This window comes from Centropristis striata, chromosome 23, assembly GCF_030273125.1.
Source record: "Centropristis striata isolate RG_2023a ecotype Rhode Island chromosome 23, C.striata_1.0, whole genome shotgun sequence".
Classification (NCBI taxonomy): Eukaryota; Metazoa; Chordata; class Actinopteri; order Perciformes; family Serranidae; genus Centropristis; species Centropristis striata.
In genome coordinates, this window is record NC_081539.1 from 25,454,458 (window position 1) to 25,480,772 (window position 26,315).

Genomic DNA, 26,315 nt, shown 5'->3' on the forward strand with positions numbered 1-26,315 from the left:
CCTGCCAGGCCCCGATCACTGCAGCTCCATTTGGTTCTCTTCACCAATGGCAGCCTCTGCTCTGCTGGCTCACCTCACACTATGTCGACTCTGGAGGGAAATGACAGACACAAGCTTTCCACTGCTGTCTCTCCATCCCCTTAAATGTTCCCGTCCTGCAGGATGACAGTTCTTGGGAAGGTGTCCGCTGCATTTAGGGATGGAAACAGATTCCCTGGCAAGAAGGATCGATGGAGATTTCTGGTGCTGAAGCTCTCTCTCCTGAACAGATGTGCTGTGTGTAACACATTGAAGCACACACATGTGTGTTTATTTAACAGCTGAAGACTCTGTAAGTGAGCGTACTGACTCGGGTTTATATTTTTCCCCAGGGCTCCGTTTGAATCAGAGAGTGTAGACGTGTGTTTAGAATTTCAGGTGCATCACAGGCCTCAGGGGTCTCATCATCATTGAGCAACAGATGGTGCTATATCGATTTATATAATTACATATTAATCATGAGTGCAATTATGGGTATGGGAAGTGTGCAGCCCACTCACTGTTAGTATTTGGTTTCTTACTTATTCAGGGCCAGGGAAGTGTCCTAAAAGGTCAGAGTGAACACTATTTTTTGGCATTGTATCTGTTTGGTGGTTCTGTTTTTGTTGTTTGGTGCATTTTTATGTTCCCATGGATAACTGGAAAGAAGTAGACATTGTGACTTCAAATGTTTTTACCACAGTAACATGAAGTTTAATGGCAGAAATCAAATTATATTAGCAAATATCAGGTTTGGTTTCAGCACCATGGAATCATAAAGACTTCTTTAGGTTTGAAAGTCATTATAGGAAATGTAAGATGACATTGAACATCACAGATTGATGATACATGTCAGTTTAGGAAATTCTGTAAGTGGATTTTGTGTTGGTTCTCCATTGTGAATTAAGTTTTTGGATAAGGGGACCACCCTAATCCTTCCATTGGTCTAACTTGGGTATAGCTGATGCCCAGGGCCAAATTTAAGCTCCGTGATAGGCCTTGAGGCACACCTCTTGGAGCTCACTTGGAGTCACTGAGTCCCCTACTTAAGACCCCTTATCTGTTTTATTTTGGGAAAGCCATGCTGAAGTGTGTGTGTGTGTGTTTCTGGGTGTTAATGCACTGTACAATAGCCAGAGAAGGTCAGCGTTGTCTTGGTGTATCTACTTACAGTGTGACTGTAAAGTTTCAAAGACTTAAAGCAGTAATGAAAGGAAGTTGATAACGAGTTTTGAAGCTCTGGTACAGGAGTACCTCTTGAAGTTTAAGGTGTGTCATATCTGACCTTAGAGGCCCTGCAGCAGTCAGGGGCCCAGTAAAGGTCCGTAAGCACAGCCATATTTAAGCTTGCTAGCCGACTCTGTTAACACTTTTACATTTCTAACAGCACAGATTAGCTGATAGTTCTGATCGACAGTTGAATTTGGTTGCAAGGTTTGTTTTGTTTTATTAAATTACATGTTTGATTTTATTACAATGATTTAATTATTGGTATTTTCACATACAATCAAAACTTAAATGTGCAATGTGTGTATATACATCAAATTCAGGTGTTATGAACATTAGTCTGTTTCCACTACCGGCCAATACCTGGAATGAGGCGGGTCTCACTTGCCGAAAACGCCCCTAATTTGAATATGAGCCACCCGGAGTGGACTTTTGTCGGGACTTTTCGTCCCTGTCGAAGAGCAGGGCCGTTTTTCTCCCCTGAAAGGGGCAGAGCCGGGGGGGATGTGTACCCCTTAGCATCCAGTCTGCAAATTGCTAATAGGCTAACAGTTAGCTCTGTCGCAGTACAGTGTGTATGTGCTGCTGCTGCAGGAGGTGTTCACTTAGCGATCTCTGTTTGTTTACAACAAGCACTGGCCACTGTGCACAGTTAGCCATGCCGGTTAATTCACGATCACTATGGTTATGATCAGCAGAGATGCTGTGCATAATTAGCCATGCTGCTTTCTTTGTAATCAGCTGCTGACTTTGTGCACAGTTAGCGATGGCGGCCACAGTTGAGTCTCCCGTGTTTAATCCGTGCGTATGTGACGTCACAGTCGAAACTGTCACTAAGCGATTACGCAACACTCGAAAACCATACGTCACCTCTGGAGTCTCGTAAATCCCTCTGTGGGCTAACTTGTAATGGAGACACGCAGAGTGAGTGGACTTTTGAGGGTGGCCACTCTTCCCCCTAAAGGAAACACGGCTCATGAAATTGATCATAAAATGGAAATGTTCAGAACTTATAAAACTTTGTGGAGCTAAATCCTTCTCGTATTTCCAGTGTTTACAACACATAGACCTTAGATTGGCCACAAGGTTAATGCCTAAACTTGCAATAAAGTTGAACAGAATTTGTGTATCTGCCCTGTGATTTGGATGTGCTCCAAAATTTAATCGGTTCCTTCCTGGCTCATTCTATATCCTTACACCACGTTTCATGAAAACAGTCCAGTAGTTTTTCCATAATCCTGCTGACAGACAGAAACCGACTGAGTTGAAAACATTACCTCCTTAGCACAGGTAATTAAAACACAAGTTTTTCCACATAATTCAGTTAATTTAGTCCAAACCAAAAAAAAATGGCTGCGTTGTTCCCTTTTCAGTTGCGGTCCGTCTGTTGTTCACACTGAATTTTACAAATGAACCAAGAGGATTAAACGTGAAGGCATATAGACTGATAGGTAACTCATTCATTCATAACTGTCATCCTGCCTCATCAACGCTACATGATGAAACCAGGTGAGGACATTCTGTTGATTGATTGCATATTAAACAGCACTTCACTTGGCCTCTTGTATTCTTTTACTATCTTTGGCAATATCAGTCAATATGGAGAGAAAGACAAACCTTTATTTGCTTTCAACTACTTCTCTTAAAATGACAGTTTGACTACTTTCATATTTCATAAGTTCCTTGAAATAATTAGGTCCTTCTAATGAGGACCTGCCAAAGTACCTGCCGTAGAACTCAAGATCAATGGACACTTGAGATATTTACGGTTCAAACACCTCAACTATCTGAAGCACTTCAACTTTTCATTTGATGCTATTATTTAGAGTTCAACTGACATTTCTGTTTCTATATATAAGGACAAAATTCCAACACATGCCTACTGATTTGCATACAAACGGCACCACCACTCTGTCGGAACCAGATCAAGACCCCTCTTATCAAGCAGTCTTGTTTGCTTTGGATCACAGTGTTCACCAGATGCATAAATAAAACCAACTCAGGAAACCATTAGAGATCTTCTAGCTTTTACTACATCAAATAGTCAAAATTCAGTGTACAGACTTGATATCAAAACCACTTTTCATTGACATGTTGCAAAAAAACATGTTTTACTCTTTGAGGTCAAAGGATATATAGAGGAATCTGTCTGCTTCATACTGAAATCCCATCAAGCCTAGCAAAAGACATCAAACAACATTGCAAATGGAGTTTTAGTCTCGGTTTTCCTCCCTCTAACTCCCTTTATGTGTGCATATGAATATCTTTACCTTTCATTCTCTACCCCCCTCATCTGAATTTATGGCCATGCTGCAGAGGCTCAGGCTCTGTTATGTGTCTGCAGAGACGGCATGGCCGTGCACACTGGATCCCTCCGCCACTCTCTAGCCAGAAAAGACGGATATCTTTCCTCGGGGACACCATAAATCTGTACTTTATTTCTAAGATGGCTGTGAAAGAGCCCAGAGCAGGAGACAAGGCCCGCTAATGCTTATTTCTCTTTCTTTCTCAGTGTTTTGCTCTCGTCTGAAAGATTTTTTCGAGCGTGAAGGTGATGCAGCTATTAAGCGCTTCTCTCTTAGCAGACCTGTCGAGATGCCTCTGCGCGCTAGAGGTCATATTAAGTGCAAACATGGACTGTCTGGAAGTGTTTATCTAATAATGACCCACTGACTGGCTGCACATGTGAGCTTGTCCAGGCTGAAACAGCATCCACTCTGAATGTGGAGCTGACTGAACATCTGGGGGGATGATTAGTGGAGAGGTGTGGCTTTGTTATTATGACATTAAACATAACCTGCCTGGCTCTTGGAGCTGTTTAATTTCAAGAACCTGAAGTGCTTTTCAGGTAGTGCTTTCCAGTATTTAAGCCTGATACTGACATTGTCATAACTAACATTTTAGCTGATGTGGCTGCTTACATACATAGCAGCTCAACATACTGTTTTACTAAAATGGTCTTCGATGCTTCACTGGAACTTAAAATGTCAGTTGCTTATATAATTTACACTTCAACTGACACTTTGCATCTCTTCTTTTGAACCTACAGTTATTTGTAAGTGACTGTTTTTATTGCTCGTAACTGCTTTCAGTGCTTACGCATCAGCTAACGTTTCAGTTACAATCATGGCTTAGGCACCCGCTGACACTTCATGTACTTGCCTCTTTTATTCTTCAGCTTACAGTTCAGCTGTTTTCAGCTCTTCGGCTGCATTTGCACCAACACAGGTCAGTGTTTCCCTTAGGTTTACAGGGGGTGGTGTATTTTCCAATGTGCATTTCCAATACATTTTAACTTAAATGCATCAATCTTGTGCACTTTGACAGCAAACAGCAAACACCTCACACAAAATTTTTCACAGTCGGGAGATACCGTGACATAGAATCTTTATGCCCCCCAGAGAATTAGTTTCTTCAATAAAAAGCCCAAATTTGGTGCCTCTCACTGCCACTTTCCCATCATATACACTGCTCTTAATGATTGCAAGTTTTATTAATTATTGTAAAGAGAATAAGGGTTCTTTCATGTTTTATTTTAGGCCTCTTATTTTGACATTCTTCTTGTAAATTCTGTGGTGGATTCTGTTAACACACTATGCTCTTGTTCTAAAAGCTGCATGTGAGCGACAGGAAATAATTCAGATCGTTATTCACAGTTAAGCTTTTTGTGATTAAAGCAACATTAATTGTAAGCTAATGTTAGCTGCGTTAACTGCGTGTGTGTGTGTGGGAAATGAGTGACTGGCGGCTGACACTCTGCTGAGCTGCTGCAACACAACGCAGTAGAACTTTATATAGTGACAAGTGTAAATATACTTTAAGTAGCTTGAAATGTGACTTTAGTGCGGCAAATTAGAATGTAGCGCCCCACCACAGTCTAGGTAATTAATGGGAAACTGCAGACTGTGTGTGCGCGCATCGGGGCAGAACTCCGCCGCGCGCAATACAGAGAGCAGACAAGAATTGTCCATGCCAACCTTGTAGAGACAGAAATGACATTCCGTCGGGTAAATAACATAAGACTTTTTATTTTGTTTGATAAAAGGACAAGATATAGATCTGTTTTATAGGAAAGGTAACCTTAAATTACTTCTATTGTGATTTTGGCACTCTATAGAAAACAAAATTAACTTGATCGTCAAGGAGGGCAGGACGCCCTCCTAATATAATGGTAGGGGAAACGGTGCAGGTGTTGCTGTGATTTGTGCAGGTTTATGTCACTTGGGTACGGAACATTTATGTGACGTCATGTTGTAAATTTTCAACCCCCTCCCCACCAATCCTGAAGGTGAATGTAATCTACCTACAAGCAGTTTGCCAACCGCCATTAAACAACACGACTGCACGAAGATTAACATCTTTGTACTCCCTAATGTCAGGGTTGTACAGCTCTGGAAAGGTCATTACGGCGGCAATCAGTCTCTCTTCCATCATCACAGTTGCTTGGTGAACAGCAGGATGCTACAACGGTAAACAAGGTTCTTCTTTCCATGGACATCTTCCAGTCTGATGCAGGGTTTTTTTGGCATCCCCTGTGGCCCCTGCCGAGAAATACTGCTCACATTGAAATGAATGAATTAACACCTTAACTCCTTTTAATTCTAACACTTAACCACTTCAGTCCTTTTTATACACATCATCTGACACAAAGGGTTTCAATTTAAACTGCAAGTCGTACACATATCCAATGCAAACAAATAGCATTTTAAGACAACAGTAAAAAAATGCACAAATTTGTTGCTGTTGACCTGGTTTCAGTGTTAAGTTTTAGTCTAATATGGTCCAAATGGTATATCACAGGCTGATAAGAACAAAAGCTTGGGGCTAACACTGGATGCTTTTGGCATAAAATTGTCTCCACTAAAGCCTTTGAACATCAACAAAAAATGACTGCCAATTGTCCGCTGTAGTCAAAATATATGGATACTCTTCAAAACCTGCAGTATATGGGTCACAGTGTAGTTTCCTGGAATGCTCTCTCTAAATGGCTCTAGAGTTCCTGGGACATATCTGTTTCACCACTTTGTCAGATTTGCAGTGTGGCAGCAGAGATGGCTTCAATTTTCATTCTCATTGACCTTTGATCCAGTTTCTGGTCTCTGTGCTGTCATTCCTCTTTTCATTTCCTCATTTCAGGTTGCTTTATGGTTGGTGTGGAAGCATTTACAGAAGCAAACAGTTCCTACAGAGCTTCTATACAATGTAGATGGGCCACTGACAAGAAGGCTTGTCTAACTAGATTGGTTGGATTTAAAGGATTATAAATTGTTAAACTCTTCTTCACAGCCAAACTCCACCAAAGTAAATGTAAACTTCCATCATTTAAGTTTAATTATAACAATCTATATCAGAGCTTACTCCAATAGTCAACTCTCAGCCGATTTATCTCAAGGGTCCGACGCATGGAAATAATCCCACATGTTTGCTTATTTCCCTGTATTGGAGCATGTATGTGACGTAAACGCGTACGTGACGTGAGCAGATCTGAGCAGAGTTTTGGGTCTTGGCAGTGTAGACGGACACGCTACGGCGGAGTGTTCAGATTTTTGCAATTTTAATCCCCAAAAACGCAGTCACCGTCTAAATGAAAGGCACTTCCCATAAAATATTTGTTGAAGTGTGGTTTCCTGTTTGGCTGTGATGTGTAGCAAAAATAATTCCTCTTAATGCAGCACTACACATGTTCCTCATACCTGCTGCACCATACTACAAATTATCATATGTGTGAGTGAGCACAGGGCTGCGCCAAGTAAATACCATTTACTTACCAACTTTGTGCTTCTTTGTTTGCATACATGCTTCTTCTCCTAGTACTACATCATCCCAGAGATTAGACAACAAGAGCAGTGTTACATCATTGCAGTGAACCTGTAAGGGCTTGCCCGTCGCTGGCAGTAAAGACTCATCATTACTAATAACAGGGTAGAAACTGTCGGGTGGTTTTGTAGGTGTGAGGTCATCCCTGTTTAAGATGAGTCAAGGAAACAAACATTACATACAAGTCAGACAGCCAGATGGTGGTAGGTAAAGAGGTGATGATGGCAGCTTTGATAGTGAGACCTGTTCTGGTGGTTTGCATTTGATTAACAGCATAATTGATGGTTATTTATGCCATTAAAGGTGCTTCACACAGCATTTTGGCATTATTAAATGATTACACTATAACTTGTGTATTTAAATGATGTCAGGTGTTCGTCACCTCTGCGTTCTTTTTAAATACTATAAAATAGTAGCTGTTTGAAGACACATAATTAAACAAGCTTATTGGAGTATGAGTGACAAGCAATAAACAGAGGTAAGGTACGTCTCCACCAAACTGAAGTAACAAAGAAGACGATTCCTTTTAGCATTGGGTGATACTTTATACGGCCTATGCTGGGCTTACACCAACAGATCTCCACAGTCCCAGACTAAAAGCTGAAAGTCTTTAGTAAATCTAGGAGTTTTACTGGAGTCACGGCGCTCCCGTCATCTCCATGGTTAAGTTTAAGGTAGTAATCTGCTCTGTTTCATATCAGTCTTTTCCTAGTCTTGGATCATATTAAACATGTTTGATATTATCTCAAGTAGCAGTGATGTAACACAATCACCAACCAGTAGATGAGCTGGGGAAAGGTCCCCGGTTCCAGACCGGCCAGTGAAACCACTTCCACAGGATAAAGGAACATCACAATAATGCTAGTTAGCTCAGTCCTAAAAAAAAAAATTATAGTGATGTCATATATTTACGGCCACAAGCGGGATTTTTTTAGCCGCTGTTTCTTAGTACAAATGGAGGAGAAGCACCTGTAGCCAAAAGCTGCTTCTCCTCCATTTGTAAGTTTTTACTAACAGCATGGTAGGAAAAAAATGCTAAAAGAATCTAGTTGTAGTCTTGTAAATATTGACGCTGCAAGATTCAAGATAGGCTGAGACTAAAAACTCTAAACACTTGTCTTTAGATGTGAGCCAGTGTGAGCTGATAGTCTTCCAGAAGTCTTTTCCAAATCTTTTCAAAGTCTTCTGGTGTATAGGTAGCATTAGTTAGTCTTTCCACTGTTCCAACAATCATCAACTCCAGTTTGGCTAAAAAAAAACCTTAATTCACTGAGATGGTTCTGAAAATATGCTGGCTCTACACAACTATGCATGGTTTGGAAATCCCATTGGTCCTACACATGGATATATGGGTGTGATGGCCCAGTTGTCCAAAAATTCAAACTGGAGTCCAGTGACTGCTGACTTGTTAAAACAAATTTATATATTTTTTAACAATGTTGTGGTTAACTTTTGGTAGTTTTAGGTACAAAAGCCACTTAAGCTTCTTCAGACTATTGTGTTGTGGGATCTTAAAACAATGACATGGCACCAAATGAGCAGCTACTCATTTTTTAGAAGCAGACATATAAAAAAATCTTCCCCCCAACCAAAAAAAGGGTGGAAGTTCCTTTGTGTTTAGAAGTCCAACATCAGAGCACTTTAAGAAGCTATTTGACAATTTAAAAAAACAGTGTTAAAACTAAAAGCAACTGAAATCAATTGAAGTGTAGTCGCTGAAAGGATATGAAGTTAGTTTCATGTTTAGCTTAGTGATATTTGTGTTTTTGAATTTTAACCTTGGATGCACTTTGTAGGTACTGAAAGCAGTTGAATTGAGTTAATTAGTTACAGTTGAAAAAAAGTGAAACAAAGCAAGCGTCTATTTGAAATGTAAGCAGTGAAAGCAGTTGTTTGCAGAGTAAGTGATGAAGTTGCTAGTAAATCTGTCAACAATGTGTGAAGTACAATTTGTTTGATCCGAGCCTCTTTCACTTACTCATTGCCATTTAAAATTCAATTTGTATTCAACACCAGATAATGTCAAATGACGATCAACAGATGCTTCTTACTTTAATGCATTACCTTATGATTCATCTGCTGTCAGAAAAGTTTGATGAATGACAGTGTGCCGGAACCCTGAGGGCTGGTGCTGAAAATAACACGGTTGAAGTGTTGCGTGCAGGTACAGCGCTCTCCCCATCCACTCGCCCCTAGTGTGTATTGTGTGTGCAGTTCACATGCTGGGCCAGATGAGCTCATCTCAGGATGGATCCAAACATCCCACCTCTAAAGTTCAGTCAGTCACACCTGTGTAGCACTTGATGGTGAGACTGGACAGATTTATGTGATTTGACAAATGTTATGATGTGATAAGCCAGAGGCGTGGTGTTTTTAAATAGTCCAACAGCCTGGCTCACATTTACAAGAGGTTTACAAGAAATTAAATCTATGCATTCTGAAAATCACAACACAGGATTAACATCTCAGGCTATGTTTACACGATGGCGGTCTGAACGGAAGACGCAAAAGTGGCGTCTCGTCTTCTTTTTATTCCGCGTGTAGACGAGCATTTTCAGGAGGAAATCTGCGTGCATACGGTGACTCAAAATGTGTGGAATTCAAATGGGTATGCATGCCAGGCAGCATCACTTTAAGCTTGTCAGTTTAAGCATCTTTGATGAAGATGTGTGGCGAGAAAACTCCCACATGCCCAGCTATTCCTTCCACAAAGTTCCCCACCATCCACTAGATCTCCCAGGTCTCGTCCAAAGCCGTCTGGCTCGCCTCCGACCAATTGGTGCATCCAAAATGTGATAGAGGTAATTCCAGATCCTTCTCTGTTCACTAATACTATCTGTACATATCCTGTACATTTGGTGGAAAGACTGTAAGTTTATTAGAGCTGCCAGAGCAGCTTGAAGGTCCGACGCATGGAAATAATCCCACGTTTGTTTATTTCCCTGTACTGGAGCATGTATGTGACGTAAACGCGTACGTGGAGTGAGCCGACTGTTTTTATCCGCAATCGTCCTTGTGTAAACGGGGCCATAGACTGTACATAAGAAGTGGACGTATCCACCATGATGTCACTCATTGGTTTATGGACTATTGGCCATCATTATATTGATTTTTGCATGTCGCCTTTTTGTTTCTTTGGAGAGTGTGGAGCTTGTGCTAGCACTAGCCTGGTTAGCATAGTGCAAAAATGAACAGCACACTCCTTAACACAACCAAGCTGCAACCACAGGACGAAAAAGTGAAACCGTTGTAGAGGTGCCTTAAACCTGCATTCTTGCCAATATCCAGCAGGGGGCGACTTCATTGATTGCAAAAATAAGTCAATTGGAGAATTACTTCTTTTCACTTGATTTATTATCTCAGTAAACAGTAAACCTGTACTGGCACATGTGTGTGACTTAAACGCGTACGCGACGTGAGCAGATCTGAGCAGAGTTTTTGCGTCTTGGCAGTGACGGCAGAGTGGATTACAGTTTTCCACTCTGGAGGGTGGTTTGAGATTTTTGCGTTTTTAAGCCCCAAAAACGACATCAACGTCTAAACCCATAAAATATTTTGTCGTTTTTACGCGCAAGCGTCCTCGTGTAAACAGGGCCTCAGGCTTCTTCTGATTCCTGTCCTTGCGGTTCAGCATCCAATGAGTTGCGAGACTGCTTTATGTCCATGGCGGCGTGTTTGGCGGTGACAGCTTTTGCCCTGTATGCTGCAAGATAAGATAGCGCTTACTGTTTTGTAAAGCAGCGCCAGGCTCTGTGCCAGCTCCACTGCAATGCCCTCTCAGTACAATGATAAGCACGTCATCGTCACATTGATGTATAGGTGAGGGGTGTGTGTGCAAGTGCTATTGTCTTGGTCTTGGCATTCACTCACAATATAATCAAAGTAGGAAATGGGTTCAAACACACAGTGACTCACAGGGAATATCGGTGTGTTTTAGGACACACACACACTCATGATGAGTGTGTTAAAATGAGAATTGTGCTGTCAATGAATCAACCCATTTGTCTTTCCTCGTGCATAGCACAACTCTCTTTACAGTTTACACTCTCACTGGTCTCTCTCTTACCCTCTCGTTGTCCCTCCCACCTCCTTTCTCTCTCTCTCTGCATGCTGTTCCTTTTATTTTGTCCCCGCTGAGAGATGACTGGAATTTCTCATCTGGCTGAGAGGGTCATTTTAACTTTCTCCTCTTCCCCGGCTCACTTTTATTTCCACTCCCATCCACCCTGCCTCTCTCCTCTCCCCTCCTTTTCTGACGCTATGCACCGGTTTCTTTGGCATCCCGCTCGTGTGTGTGAGCCAAGGGAAGGCAGTGCTCTCCTGGGACACTCCTAACTATCTCTGTCTCTCTTTCTCTCTCTCACACACACATACTCTCTTTTTTTTCTTCCTCTTCTCTGCGCCTGTGGGGCTCATTCTGAAGCATGCAGGACACTTTGCTCCAATCCGTAGTAGGGATGGGGCCTAATTTGCTTGCCTCGGCTAATGAGCTTAGCCCGTGCTGAGCAGCTTTTAGCCCTGTAGGTTGTTGTAGTGGGAACTGGTTAACCCATATCGGTTAGTTAGAGGAACCAGAGCGGAGGGGTGGATCTCAGCAGGAGCCGAGCTGCAACCACAGCTCCACCACTCCTCTGTTTGCCGGCCAGGACCACCTCTGATTGTACCAGCACTGCGGCTGGGACGTCTCTCTCTCTCCTCTCTCCCCTCCCTCCCTCCTCTGCCTCTCTCTAACGCTACCTGACTCCCCTCTCTCTCCCTCTGTCTGTCCCGGAGCACTGACAAACTGCTTTTGTAGCTGCATCACCTCTTAGGCAGCCTAATTCTACCCCGTCTTTCCATCTCCTTCACTCCTTTTCTGTCTTAACCTCTCCCCCGACTTTGTTGCCAAAATGTATCGGAACCCGTGGATCTCCAATTACCTGACTCATGTCAAGTTTTGCAGCCAAGGTAAGAGCAGCGACTTGGGGCTCAGGGCAGAGCTGAGGTTTGAAGCGCAGGCTTGGAGCTTGGGGGACAGGTTACTCTGGTTGTGGATCTGGGAATCTGAGCTCTTTAGAAGTTGGCAGGCAACAAACTGCAGACTCCCTTTCTCTGCTCACTGTCCTGCTTTCCAGCCAGCTGTCCTTGCACTGCAGCTGTAGCCTCCAAGGACACTACGTAGCAGAGATAAGGGACTAAACAGTGCAGGGGGCTGTTCTTGAGAAGAAGCTATTTCTAGGATTCACAGCTACTTGCACACAGATTTAGGAAATTCAACTTCCGTGTATGGATGGGGGTTTTTTTACCACTGGGGCTGGATCACAAATCAGAGTTATTGACTTGTGGATATTATGAATCTTTTATTGACCTGAATTTAACCTCATCATTCTTTCCTTCGCCAAGGAGTTTGTTCTTGCTTTGTTTGTCTGATTGTCTGCAAGATTATGGAAAAACTACTGGCCCAATATCCATGAAACTTAGTCGAGGGGTTTAGCATGGGCCAAGGAAGAACCCATTAAGATTTGGAGCAGATCAAAAAAAATGTTTTCTCACTTTTGTTAATATTTTGACATGGCCTTTGCAGGGGTCTGTTCGTTGAGTGTTCTTCTAGTAATAAAATTAATGAATTGTCTCATTTGCAAATGACTTGACGTCAAATGATTTCTTACTTGAACTCTGACCAAACGTCAAAAGATACAGTAACATTAAATACATTTTTTTTGCAAGGAAATCAATTACTTTAAAATTAAATTGCCTCAAACAGTGGTTTCCATTGTGAGGCCAAGTGTATCTGAAGGGAAAAAAACATCCAAAAATGGAGAAAGTTATTGCAACTTATTCTCCCGTTAGCTAGCAAGCCAACTACCAGTTGGCAAACTAGACAATTTGCAGAGCTTTTCCCCCCTTGTCAATAACTTAAATGAAAAAACATACAATGTGGGGTCATTCCTATGTCCCCAGGCTCCTGTGTTTCCCAGCTCTATATGGCAAATAATGGGAATCTGAAAAACATTTTCCCCAGCTCTGTATTTGCCTAATACGACAACTTGAATGTGAACATTTCTGAAGTATTTGAACATGAATCGGGTTAAATTTGACTCAATTGGGGAACATACGACCCTTGGAACAAACATGATTCCCAAAAAAACAGTGGTAGTGAACAAATCAGAACAGAGAAATTCAAAAGATGCTGACTAGTACGGGGTCATCCCTATGTTCGGGGAACATAGGACCCTTTTTCTGAAAAAGGGTCCTATGTTCCCTGCAATCTATCAATCTTTACGGTAGTTTCTCAGCATGATCCTACCGTTGCATGGCCCTCCTCAGCTCAAGCAGCCCAAAACTTAAATTTGCACAGCAGCTACTTTCTGCTTACTTTGCAGTTCATTTTTTGGCTGTTTAAATACGGTTAGGGTTAGGGTTAGGCCTATTTGTCATGGAATTTGGAAGTAATGGTGGAAAAAGTAACAGATCGGGAGCGTGTCTATGTTCCCCTCTTTGTATGAGACTGGGGAACATAGGACCCTTTTTGGGAAAAGCGGGGAAAAAGGGTCCTATGTTCCCCAGTCTCATAAAAAGAGACTAGTACTAGCATGTTCCTGGATTGCTAGCAACCAGGTTGCTAATAACAGCTGCACTGTGGTAGTCACTACATCATCGGGCTTCTACAACCAAATGTTTCGTTAAGACATGCAAATGAATGTGCCACTTGTGTTGTAACTGAGCTTTAATATGAAAAATACAATTTTAATACAATCCTGTCATACTGTAATCACAATAATCATGAGTCAGCATGAGGCAGGCAGGAAACATCCTGTACTGATGCTGTAAAATATGTACATTGTATCAGTTGGTAAATGTATCATCATACTGCCCTGGTGAGCACAAGCCACAGGTCTGTCTGCTTCTCAGTGCTTCTCATTCCCACCCCTCCCTCTAATATTTTCTAAGTGAGATCTGAGTGTTGAGATCTGGCCTCTCCATGCTAAACTGTCTGGGAATCCACAACAGGTGGCCTACAGTTTGAGTCTTTTACATGAGCAGAGAGACTTGTTTTGGTGGGAACAAAGGATTTTTTAGGGTTAAGATGTGTCAGTGTAGCTGCCCTTTGCTCTGTTTCCTCTTCACAATTTAATTTGAGACTGAGCTGCTTGTATTGTTCTTAGAGTTAATTGGCTTATTGTCACATCCTTTTGTTAAACCTACTGTTTGTAGCCATGGCCTCACCTCATTTCTGATTCTCCATCTGTTTTTTAATGCTTTACTTCTTAAGCCTCTCTCAGCGAGGCTTTAGGTACAACCTGAGTCCCCCAGCAGGCAGGGTGAAGGCAGAGTAGGTGGGCAACTGTTGGGGGGATGTTAAGACTTGCACGCACAGTCGCACACACGTAGTGTGATGTAATGCAGACAGTTAAAGAGTGACACATTTCCTTTTGGGCTCACTGTAATCCCAGGAATTGAAGATAATCCTGTATCTCAATTTGGGCATGTGCTCAGCCCCTGATGCCTCTTTAAGTGTTTTTGTGTGCTCAGACGTGGAGTAAGCATTGCTTTTGATTGACATCCACTCCAGTCTTCTTAGGAATGGTCTCCATTTATGTGTAATGTGCTCTAGCTGTGAGGTTTGACCTGAGCCTCAGGTTAAAGTTGGATTTGTCAGTTCAGATCATTCCCAGAGACAACTTAGTTCTTTTGTGAACCGACAGTGTTATACAATCTTTGTGCTTTCAAACCTTTGATACCTTCACATAAAGGGCTTTCATCACTTCAGAGCCTAAATGACACGCCACCGAATCATGAAATCATTTTATCCTCATGTTTTATCAGTGTCAAGCCGCTTTTACAGCCTCATCAACACACACGGGGCACGGTGCGGAGGAATTCCTGGCGCATTCCCTCCCGGCTATAGCAGCCATAGTGTTTCTGTAGATTACAGCCAGCATCAAAGGCTCTGCCACATCTGTGATCATTGTGGAGGTTTTTATGCCTGTGTCTGGAATGACGAATGTATTGAGGCTTTTCAAGGGGTCGCCCCCAATGGCTCACATGCCACAACATATAGCCTGTATGAGGTGGAAAAGGAGAACAGGTCTGGGTTGTGGAGAACTCTATATTTTGGAGCTGACAATAGCCTCAGACAGCTGCCCCAGAGGGACAAATACTTTTGTTATTTTCACACTAGCAGCTCATTAACCTTTACTGTGGCATCTGGTTTTGTTTCACACTCTTACCTAAATGGAAACTCTGGGATTTGTCAACTTGGGTGTTATTCGTACATTTTTGACCTTGATGACAATTGGTCATGAAAACATTTGGCTCATCACCTGCATTGTGGACTAACAGTCAGTGTTACCGGTGTTACATGATGTTCAGGTATACAGCAATTGCATTAGGGGCTCTAATTAAATTAGAATTGGTTTAAGATTCATAAGGCACATTTGAACCCAATTAAGTCATTTTTTGTTACAGAATGTTCTTCTTCTTTGAATGACCGACACTACAATTACAAGGTGCGTTTCCACTGTAGTCGAATAATAATAATAATAATAATAATAATACCCGGAATGAGGCGGGTCTCCCTCGCTGAAACACCCCTAATTTGACGTGAAGAACTTCCGCATGCCCAAAGATGCTCTTATCTCTCTTTAAGTGATGCCGTCTGGCATGCATACCCAATCCAATTCCACAAACTTTTGCGTCACCGTATGCACTTACATTTCCTCCTGAAAACGCTCGTCTAAACGCAGAATAAAAAGTGAAGACGCGACCCCACTTTTGCGTCTTCTGTTCAGACCGTCAACATGTAAACGTAGCCTACATTTACCATATGAAATACAGACAAAAAATGGGGCTGAGGCCAAAAACTATTCTAAATTGCAAAAAATTCTCTTTTAAAATACCCATCTTAGAACATGTATACTGCTTTATATGTTCTAAATTGCATGCAAAATGATGCCATTTATAAATAGCACAACTTATTCAATAAATAACATCACATGGCATGCCCAGTCAAGGCTTTCAGTGAGTAAACTGAAAGCCTGTAAGTTAAAGTGAAAATGGAGTAAAAAGCAATCGGTTCAAAGGTAATGGGAACTTTACATGGTAATTTATGTATCGAGTAAGTTCTGTTAGCCCAGAGCTTATGAGGTTCGCTCAAAACCTGTTTCAGTTTTGGAGCTGCAGATACATGTAGGTGTTAGTGGGGAAACTGACTACATTTCTTAAGTTGTTAAAGAGATAAATCTGCAGAGATTTAGCATAAATCTTTATATCCTATAGGTAGTTATTTGAGATTGCTTCATAAATATGTAGCTGTTTCAGTGTGTGCTCAGGATTTATCTAACCATTGTTTTATACTTTGAAATATCTTCTAGAATATTGTCAACCTAATCTTTAGATCATTGTCAAAAGAAAACACAGTCTGCTCAGATAACCAGGATTATCATTCAAAGCTCGCATGGAATGAGTGGTGTTTTCACCAGCCATATTCCCCCCAGCTGAAACAATACACGACCATCCCCAAACACATCCAGGCACACAGCCCTCTCCAAATAAGCCTTCTTTCTTCTCAAATGATGTTTTGCTTAAGTAGGAGGGATTTAAAACATCAACCCAAACATCCTTAATAAGGACTAACAGATCTGGGATGGGGGGGTTAGGGGGTGGGCGGCCCCAGGGGAGAGGTTAGGGGTTTGGGTGGAGCCGTGGGGGAGTCGGGAGGCGTCACGCGGCCCTGAGGTGAACTCGGATGGGATGGAAGTGGGACCACATGTTTGTCCCGAAATTGCACAGCTCTGGCCATTTTGAGGTCCGAGGGCAGCCAAAACCACAGGTTTGTGGTTTGGAGTTGATAACTAAAGCAGACATTCCTTAAAGGGATGATCCACACAACTCACATTCCACATAAAAGTGTTTTATGATGTTTAATGCCCATTAATCCCCTTTTTTCAGTAATGAGTCTGTATATATCTAAAGGCAGGTGTTAATATCACTTTTGCTCTTGTTTCAAATATGTTTATCGGGAAACCAGTCACTTAACAGAGCAATTAACAGTCGACTGTTATGTTTCCTTTGGGTTTTTTTTTTTACAGAAGGTGAGAAAAACTAATCCCTGACACAAATGAATAGCAAGTAAACAAGCAGAGAGCCCTGCATCAACAAAGCAGATGAAACAAAAAGGACAAAAAAAAGGCCACAGTGCGTAAAATAAGATCTGTGTCTAGTTGAAATCCCCAAAATCAACGAAAAGAAATTAAATATTTCATGCCAATAGTTTTGAAAAGTGGTCGACCGATACAGGTTTTTTAATGCAGATACCGATTATTTTGAAATCAGTCTTAACCGATCCCCGATATATGCTGCCGATATTTTTGGGCCGATTCTTGAAGCCGATATTGCCTTTTCTCCCTCCATTTACATGATAAAAATGACACAATGATAACAAATGTTACACAAGTCTCAATTTAAACAAAAAAAGAAACATTTATTAACAAAACAAACAAAACATATTAACAGTTGGTGGTGGCGCCTCAGATGAAATGGGCTAATTGACCGGCACGCACGTATCTGCCGATGCTGATACAAGTAAAAAACGCAAATATCAGCCGATATATATCGGTTCCAGTGATTGGACAGTATGGTGTCTCTGTCTCTTGATACTGTCCCTCATCTGTATTCCTACTGTGTATTAAAGTGACATTGAAGTGTCCGGCTCCTCCTGGCATAGTCCCAGCTGCACTGCAACCTTGACGTGCGATCAGACTTTACAGTGGCTGTCTCAGTGACACATGCACAGTCACTCCTCTATCAAACCCTTCAAGCTATGAGCTCACACACAGCACATAGACTGATACTTAACATGGAGACAGTCACTGTCTCTGGATGTAAGTGCAGTGATGATTTGTTGCTGTTTGTGGAGGCGGGTTGGGGGCCGGGGGTTAGAAGGGTGCAATCTTTTTAACTCCACAGCTCACTTGTTATTTGATGTGATTCAGCCAGGCAGGGAGATTATTGTTTTCCACATCATTTGTTTTCTCTGTGGAAGTCCACTTAATTAATATGATTCTGTGCCAAGGACCTGCAGACTGCACCTTGCGATGTGTGTTCATTAAAAACTGAAGGTTCTGCTTTTCAAAATGGGGAAAAAAGGGACTAAATGTTGCACTCTTTTCTTCTGTCCACAGGACTTGGAAGTGAGACCCCCATTAAACTAAGCAACCCCAGATTGCTACAGAAGAGAGCTTTGAGGTAAGATATGCTAAAAACAGTTGTTGTGTTGATGAGTTTCATCATGTTTTAATTTCTGTTGTGTTAACTCACTCCATTTAAGACCTGGTGAATAAAAGCTGGTGTTTGTTTAAGAGATTCAACATCATTAAATGTTTATCACATTGAAGCTCATATGTTCAGTAAATTGAAAATGTCTGTCTTTGGTAGTTGTAGTGGTGGTACTGAAAAAGAGGCTGAAAACCAGTTTGTTTTTCAAGCAAAAAACATCAGAATTATTATAAGACACTACAATCCAATAACTATCAATACTTTGGGGCTACTGATCGTACCAGACCAAGGTTATTATAGTTAACGAAAACTAACGAAATAACGAAAACTAGATTTGAAAAAAACATTTCCTTTAACTGAAATAAAAATAAAAACGTATAAATAAAAGTTTTTTAAAAAACGATAACTAACTGAAACTGTATTGTGTGGTTACAAAACTAACTCAAATTATAGTGAAAATGTCCTTCGTTTTCGTCTTTGTCTACTTTTCACCGTAAAAAATACAGTGAGTGGCTTTTCTACTGTAAATATAAATGTAAATATCAGCAAAAACTCTAATTTACACTGAATATTCTCATTATTTTTAGGGTCATTGTGTCATCATGGTATTTCTCCATTAACTTTACATAAAAATGTTATATTTTTACAGCAGAACTGTGTTTCATACAGTTTATAAAAGTTTTGTGCTATTTGATTAACGGTTATTAAAAGTGTCAACTACGGTGATGTACAATTTTTTATTTCACGCCCTATTTCTGATGTAATTTGACAATGTTTTACTGTAATCTCTACAAACATTTTTTACAGTGTGCTCTAGCAAGCTAATTCTTGACTCATTTGTGGCCTGATTAACACTAAATACATAAAATTCAATGCCTTGTATTTCATTATTTTCCATGTTACCTTAGCTGTCATATTTTGCGGGACATTGTGAGTGCGGTTTTCATGGGAATACCATCTGTGGAGGTGTTTCTTCCATGTTCGTCACTTTGCCTGAGGAGAAAATCCTGTCCTCCTGCTGTTCAGAGGAGCAGACAGCCTCGCGGAGTCATGTAATAACATCTTCATAACATTTTTAAGCAGCAGTGGCAATAATTTTGCACTTACAAAAACACTGAGCAAGTTGAACAGAGCAACTGGCGTTTTATTATTTATGGAATCAACTTTACTTTTGTAAGAGAAATGCTATTTCCTTCTTAACCCATAAGAACCCAGACCTATTTATCCTTAAAGGAAAAATAATGGGGGATATACTACAGACCAGGTGGACCACATAGAACACATTTCTGATGTTTTTTAAAAATGTCAAAGATCTGTGATGTGACATATACGTTACATTGGGCGTTTATGGAATTTATGTTTATGGTATTTGTTATTTTAAAATAAATAAACCAGACACCTTTTCTGCTTACAGAAACACAAATTTGCCTTTTTCCTTTGCATCTCCACAACATATATCAAAATTGTGACCGGATAGGATAGGATTACTTTTTGTTTATATTTGGTCAAATGTACTTTAAATTGAACAGCAGAGCATATATTAATAAAAAAAAAATTAAACAGTGAAAATAATTGAGTGGCCTATTACCATTTTTGTTTTTGTGACAAATACGTCACATCAGGTTTTTCGATTTTTAGCTTAAAAGCCCAATGTGACGTATACATCACAGCGATATTTTTGTAACTTGTTTTTTATTAATTTGTTCAGGAAAAACAGGTTAAATGCAATACAGGACATTAACCGATTAGCATTGTTAAATGGGTTTAAACTTTAAGCTTTTTTAAATTTTACTTTTTCACATTTCTGTTTCCAGTCACAGCCACATTTTGGAGAAGTCACTTCTTGTCACAGTCACACAGTCTTGCTAAGGGACTTATTGAGTTAAGGTGAAGCATAAAGCTGAGTATGGGAGATTCTATAACATTTAAAGTGTTTGTTACACGCGTGTCACCGTGGGTTCTTATGGGTTAAAAGACACTTTATGGCTGATTAAACCCTGTCCTGAACTGAAATGGAGAAATCCATTAAACACAACCTCAGTGTAGTACTTCGATTGAACCGAACAGATAGCAGGGTATCAGATGAAGCTTGGGTGCTTCAGACAGGGCCAATGTCTGAGCTCAGTGAGAAAGTAAAAGATAAGCTCACTTTGCTGCGTGGCTGTGTGAAACCTCCCTGCTGCAGCAATAGTAGGATTGCTCAGCATCTTGTTATTGGCCGGGTGTCAAACACATCCAGGTCCACTCCTTAGCCTTCATTTACAAAGTTACCTATTGTAGTTGCAGTTTCTTCCCAAAATATTGAGAGTGTCTCTAAGTCTCTGAAGAAAAATGCAGCAAACTGGTATGATCAATCAAAGTCTTTTACCCGCAGCACAGAGAGAAGGTTCTTCCTGCTTATATACAGAAGTTTAATCTTACATGATCAAAGAACAGGAAGTAGTTTACAGGTAAATTCGCTACTTAATGTAATTAACATACAGGAACCAAACATTACAGAACAGTGAGAGAAACTCAAAGAAACAGTAGAACGTGGATTGGGACACAGCCAGTCAGATACTTGTCATGCAAAATACACATTGTCACCCCCTGCAGTTGGTCTGTCTGCTCATCTGCCTATGAAGACAGAATTTAATTTACTGTGCTGTGAATGTTTTAAAATATCAAGAATCTTAATACTATTTTTCCATACTATACAGCAGCAAGGACTTTGGGCTCTGTGACACCAAACTGTGTGTGGGTGTGGCTTTGTGCATGTTGGATTGGATGTTTGGACATTTCAGTCATGAAAACACATACTGTTATGATAGAAAATGATCTATGATGTCCATGTACATCAGTGTGTTCACAACTCTGCGGTTGCTGGAATGGACAAAGCCGCAAAGTCATGTTTTCCCAATTCTTGACGGTTTCCTCACATCAGTAATCTACTGCCAGTTCTTTTATAGCTGTATTGTAACTGTGGTTTTGAATCAAATCCATAAATGGCTTCAGTATGTTTCTGAGAGATTTGCTGTGTATCTGTGTGAGGGTGTGACGGGGTCAAAACCCTCTCCTTTCCAGATTAATATTTTGGTATTCAAGACTTGATGAAATTTACAGGTTGAAATCCAAATGTATTGTTTTGATGATTCATGTCTTGTTTTTGTATCTTCATCCGTAATCCATGGGCCCACTAGATTCTTGAACATCATTCAAACCAATCCTGCTTCCAACATTTTTAATGATTTGGATGATCAAATTCAGATTCATTCAGTTGAGCCCCTTGTAACTGCTTACACTGTGGGTCTATAAACAAACCCCACACTTTCCCACAGCTCAGCCTTGTTTCAATAACACTTGGTATTTTTCTTGCACCCCTCAGCTTCCAGAAAGAATTCTCCTTCGACGAAAAAGACGACCCAGCAAAAAGCACCAAGGATATAGATGTTAGTCTCTTGGCCAATCTCCCCAAAGGTGAGTAAGGGTTTTTTTTTGTTATTTTTTTTTCTGCCTGCTTGCAAACAGCACTCACACTGTCAACTTTCTCTGGGTTTCTGAAAGTCACTGTTGTGCAACAGCAGCCTCTCTGCCAGGTGGATTCATGTCAAGATTTGTCTAAAACCAGTTTCTCTACAGGCAGTCCTCACATATTGTACAATATGAAAGAGTGCACTCTCTATTTTCTTGACTGTCTCAATTTGCTCCCATAAAGAGATATGGTCCTCCAGAGGTTTGTAGGTCTGTTAAGCCCCACTGAAGGGTGAATATAATAGTTTGATGAGCTGTCAAACGTCCCTTTTGATTAGCCTTTTACAAGTTGTTATTTGGGCAATTTAGAAAGAGTCTGTGGATATGAAATTGCAAAGTAGACCAATTGCTATGGATCAGATGGAAATGTAAAACAGGTCAGCAAGAAGCAAGATTTTCTGGGCAATAAGCCCAGGTGAACAAACGTCCCTTAGGCACAGCAGTCAGTAGTGAAACTTAAGTTTTGACTTTTACAGAAAGACTTCAGATAATCAGGAATAGGTTCCAATTATAGACTTTACATAAGAAGTGGACGTATCCACCATGACGTGTCCCATTGGTTTATGGACTATTGGCCATCATATATCGATTTTTGCATGTCGCTAGTGATGCGACGGACTGTGCTGAGGCTTTGGGCCGTGTATCGAGAAATCCAGGAAGTCTTTTATGAAGCGCGTATCGAGACTTGTTTCTTTAAGGGCGAGTGACGTCATTGATGACGTTTGAAGCCTCGCTGGTTCAGGGAATGGTTTCAGTGTTGGCGTCTGGTTGGTGTGATATATCAACATATATAAAGTGCAAAATTGAGTCCAATCGCAGTGGCAAAAAAGTTGTTTCTTAATAAAAATGAATAAAGTCATCATCATCATCAGCCCAGTATCCATCAGCACAATCACTGTCTAATCTTTGGAAAACACTGCAACAGTTTTGACATAAACATCTCAGGTCCTATTGGATTTATTCAGACATTGATTGAATTAATACTGACACATTTTTATTTTACTTTAATTGACTTTTACCATTACCCATAAATTAATCAAAAATAGATTAAATGAATGAATAAATGAACCACATCAAATTAAATTGCTCTTGGCAGTGATTATTCTCAATCTCAATCTAGTCCAGAATTTGGCTTTCCGTTGACTTTCTATTGAATGAAGGCCTTGTTAATTCCGTCTGTTAGCAAACAACACAATAATGTCTGAAAGCTGCTGTGTGGTTGAATGCACTACCAGCAAGTTTTAAATTTGACAAATCAAAAAACTTGACTTTTAAGAGGACAAAACTGGATATTGGCTAACATTAGCTTGCTAACATGTTGCTAACATTAGCTTGCTAACATGTAGCTAACATTAGCTTGCTAACATGTAGCTAACATTAGCTTGCTAACATGTAGCTAACATTAGCTTGCTAATTGGATTTTAGTTATTAATATATTTTTCTTGAAAATATTTACAGAAATCATCAGATTTTAACAAGTATTGAATCAAATTTAAAAGCAGATTCAGTACTTGATTTGGATTCAATGAAATGAAAAATACTGAACACCAACCGTACATTGCAAAAAAACATCTGCCATCCAGTTATACCTGTAAATGTCCATAACTGTCTGTAGGAACTGTTTGGTCCAAGACAAATGTTTTCCTTTAATTGAGCCATAATAATTTTTTCTTTTCTCTTTAGTCTCTGAACTGAGGAAACGATTTGAAGGCATTACCACAAGCACAAGCGACTGGAATATGAACAGGTGAGAAGGTGATGAAAAGTGTATGAAAAGACTGCGAACGTTGGTGATAATGATAATAATGTTGTTGAGGATAATAACATGTGTGAGGTTGACTGCTTCTTCCTTCCTGTTCATGTGTATGTAGGAAGGAGCGTATAGCTCGGCGGTTGGAGGGCATAGATGGTGAGGTACAGCCGTCTCTGCTGCCCAGCCTGGTGGCCAACAGGCTTCTAGAGGAGGACACACCACGATACACCAGGGGCTCTGATCCCTGTGAGCCCTGTGGTGGTGAGACAAGAAAAGCACCTAGACAACTTTTTATTTGTGCTTCCGTGGGGATAGTAATAATAATAATAATAATACCTTCATTTATATAGCACCTTTAAAAACAGTGTTCACAAAGTGCTTTGACAGAACAAGCATGAATAAAACTCATGAAAAAAAAGAAACCAACAATGAGGAAGAAAAAAAAAATGAATAAATGAATATATATATTTGTATATATACCACACAAGTTAGAAAGACCAACATCACATGAATGCACGTCTGTAAAAATGTGTTTTGAGAAGTGACTGAATCAGTGAAAATAATTCACTGATTCAGTGAGCCTCAGGTCCTCAGGCAGGGCGTTCCAGAGTCGAGGGGCCCTGATGGTAAACGCCCTATCACCTTTGGTTTAGAGCCTGGACTTTGGAACAGCCAGAAGGGACCCAACGAGGACCTAAGGCTGTGGGCCGGCTCATAAGGTGTCAATATCTCTGAAATGTAACTTGGAGCCAGCCCCTGACGTGCTTTAAAAGTGATCTGTAAAATCTCAAAATCAATTCTAAAATGAATAGGGAGCCAGTGAAGAGAAGCTAAAATCATAGTAATGTGCTGTCGTCTGTTAAAACCAGTAAGAAGCCGAGGATAAGTGACACATGTTCTCTCTTTGTCTGTTAGTTACAGTCCAGAGGTATGGCATGGAGGGATTCGAAAGCCCAGAAATGCCGCTGACGGCTCCAGAGCGACAGTCCAGGGCTAGATGCAGACCTGACCCTCAGCCCTCCATCCACACAGAGCCTGTCTACACCTCAGGCTCCACCACCAGTCCCCCGGAGTCCAAGGCTGAACGCATCGCCCGCTACAAGGCGGAGCGGCGCCGGCAGCTGGCCGAGCGCTATGGCATCTCTTTAGATCAGGAGCCGGAGTTGGAGCAACCCCCCCGCTACACTCGCACCCGGAAGGAGTCTGAAGGCTCAGAGAGGCGTGTCCGAGGGGAGTCAGTGGGGGAGGAAGGGACTTACACCAGCACCTCCGCAACCAGTCCCAGGGCGGGGCGTACGGCACCACAGCACAGCCACCCCGACCCTGGATATGAGAGTCGGACCAGGGCGGACTCATTCTCAGAGAGGGAGAGGCTGATGAACCTGGAGAACCAACGCAGAGCTGCTCCTCCTGAGCCTCCATCTCCTTCCTCGTACATGGATGTGACATCATTGTCCACAGCTGCCAGGGTTCCCGCCAAGGAGCATTCAGTCACAGGGATGCCACCCAGTTCACCTAAGCTGAGCAGACACGCTTCCCTCTCCTCACCTAAATACGGGGTGTCTCCTGGGGACCTATTCATCGAGCAGCAGGCCCATAACATCCTCAGCAGGCAGGGGTGAGTGCTCCCATCACTCTTCCTTTTCCCCCTTTCATTGTTTTGTAGTTTCTCTCACTTGTTTCAAAATTCATGAAACAGAGTCAGTGGCGGTTCGACACAGGGGCCTACAGGGGCCACTGCCCCTGTGAAGAAACCCTTGGCCCCTGCTGTGGCCCATGTGTCAAATGAATATTTAAATGATCAATTTATAACGATGAACAACGGAACAATTCTTAGCTATTTTTTGTTCAAACAATATCTCATTGTTCACAAAAGGAACCCAGAATGTGTCCATTGTATAATAGTTTAATTGTGCAATAAAAGCTTGTGTATATAAAAGAAGATCATTCTCACTGGACTGCACTTTCAAAATAAAAATAAAGTAATTGTGCACAAAAATGAGAAATGTCATTGTCGTACAAAAATAATTGGTAAGTCTCATTGTTTCAATCAGTGTATTTGTATCTTCCAAATATACTTAAATGAGATTTTTAAATGAGCTAAAATAAAGGTTTTGAATGCCTAAATATCATCTCTGCTGTTTTTTAATGTGGCCCTCTGATTAAACACTGGCCCCTGCTTGGCCCCCATAGTAGAACTGGTCTAGAACCGCCACTGAACAGAGTAGATATCAATTCTCCTCTGCATAACGTTTAATATCTCAAAACCCCAGCTTCCTTCAAATCCAATTACACAGAGCTGGCGCATGGTTTCATGTGAGCCAGAACTCTGCTGTATCATTCTCTTTAATAGTCAGTCTGCTGGATAACGATGACACAGCGAATCCATCGCTCTCTGTCCCTCTTATCCACATGTGTCCAAGGTCGTCCTGTTGGCAGGACTGTGGTTCCATATCAGGTCAGGCAACCTGAGCTCATTCTCCAACACTCTTTGAGTCCCACTGAGACCCACAACAGGGCTTGCAAAATACAGGGCAGATTAAAACAGAATGTTGTGTTACTGTTCCAGAGATTTCAGGTGGATCTGTTGCGAAAAGCACTTTTTGAATTCCCAAAGGAACTCTTACCGGCCAATATGTTGCTATTTGGTTAGGAAGAGCTATTTCCGAGGCTGTTTGGATGAAGTAAACCTCTGGCTCTGTAGCTGAACCCACATTCTTTGAGAAGTTCACCA

The 26,315-nt window shown here is 41.2% G+C and overlaps 1 protein-coding gene across 2 annotated transcripts in view; it reads left to right on the top strand.

Moving 5' to 3' along the window:
• Positions 1-26,315, top strand: part of svila (supervillin a) — a 118,680-nt gene that overhangs the window by 31,011 nt on the left and 61,354 nt on the right. Inside the window, exons 1-6 of one of the 2 annotated variants that reach the window (XM_059326712.1) lie at positions 11,901-12,009; positions 18,225-18,288; positions 21,683-21,774; positions 23,512-23,575; positions 23,700-23,842; positions 24,497-25,199. In XM_059326712.1, coding sequence (XP_059182695.1) covers positions 11,952-12,009; positions 18,225-18,288; positions 21,683-21,774; positions 23,512-23,575; positions 23,700-23,842; positions 24,497-25,199 — 1,124 coding nt within the window. In that variant the 5' untranslated portion in view covers positions 11,901-11,951. Of the gene's footprint in view, positions 1-11,900; positions 12,010-18,224; positions 18,289-21,682; positions 21,775-23,511; positions 23,576-23,699; positions 23,843-24,496; positions 25,200-26,315 lie in introns of those variants that run through there. The other variant, XM_059326713.1, reaches the window with a different exon arrangement.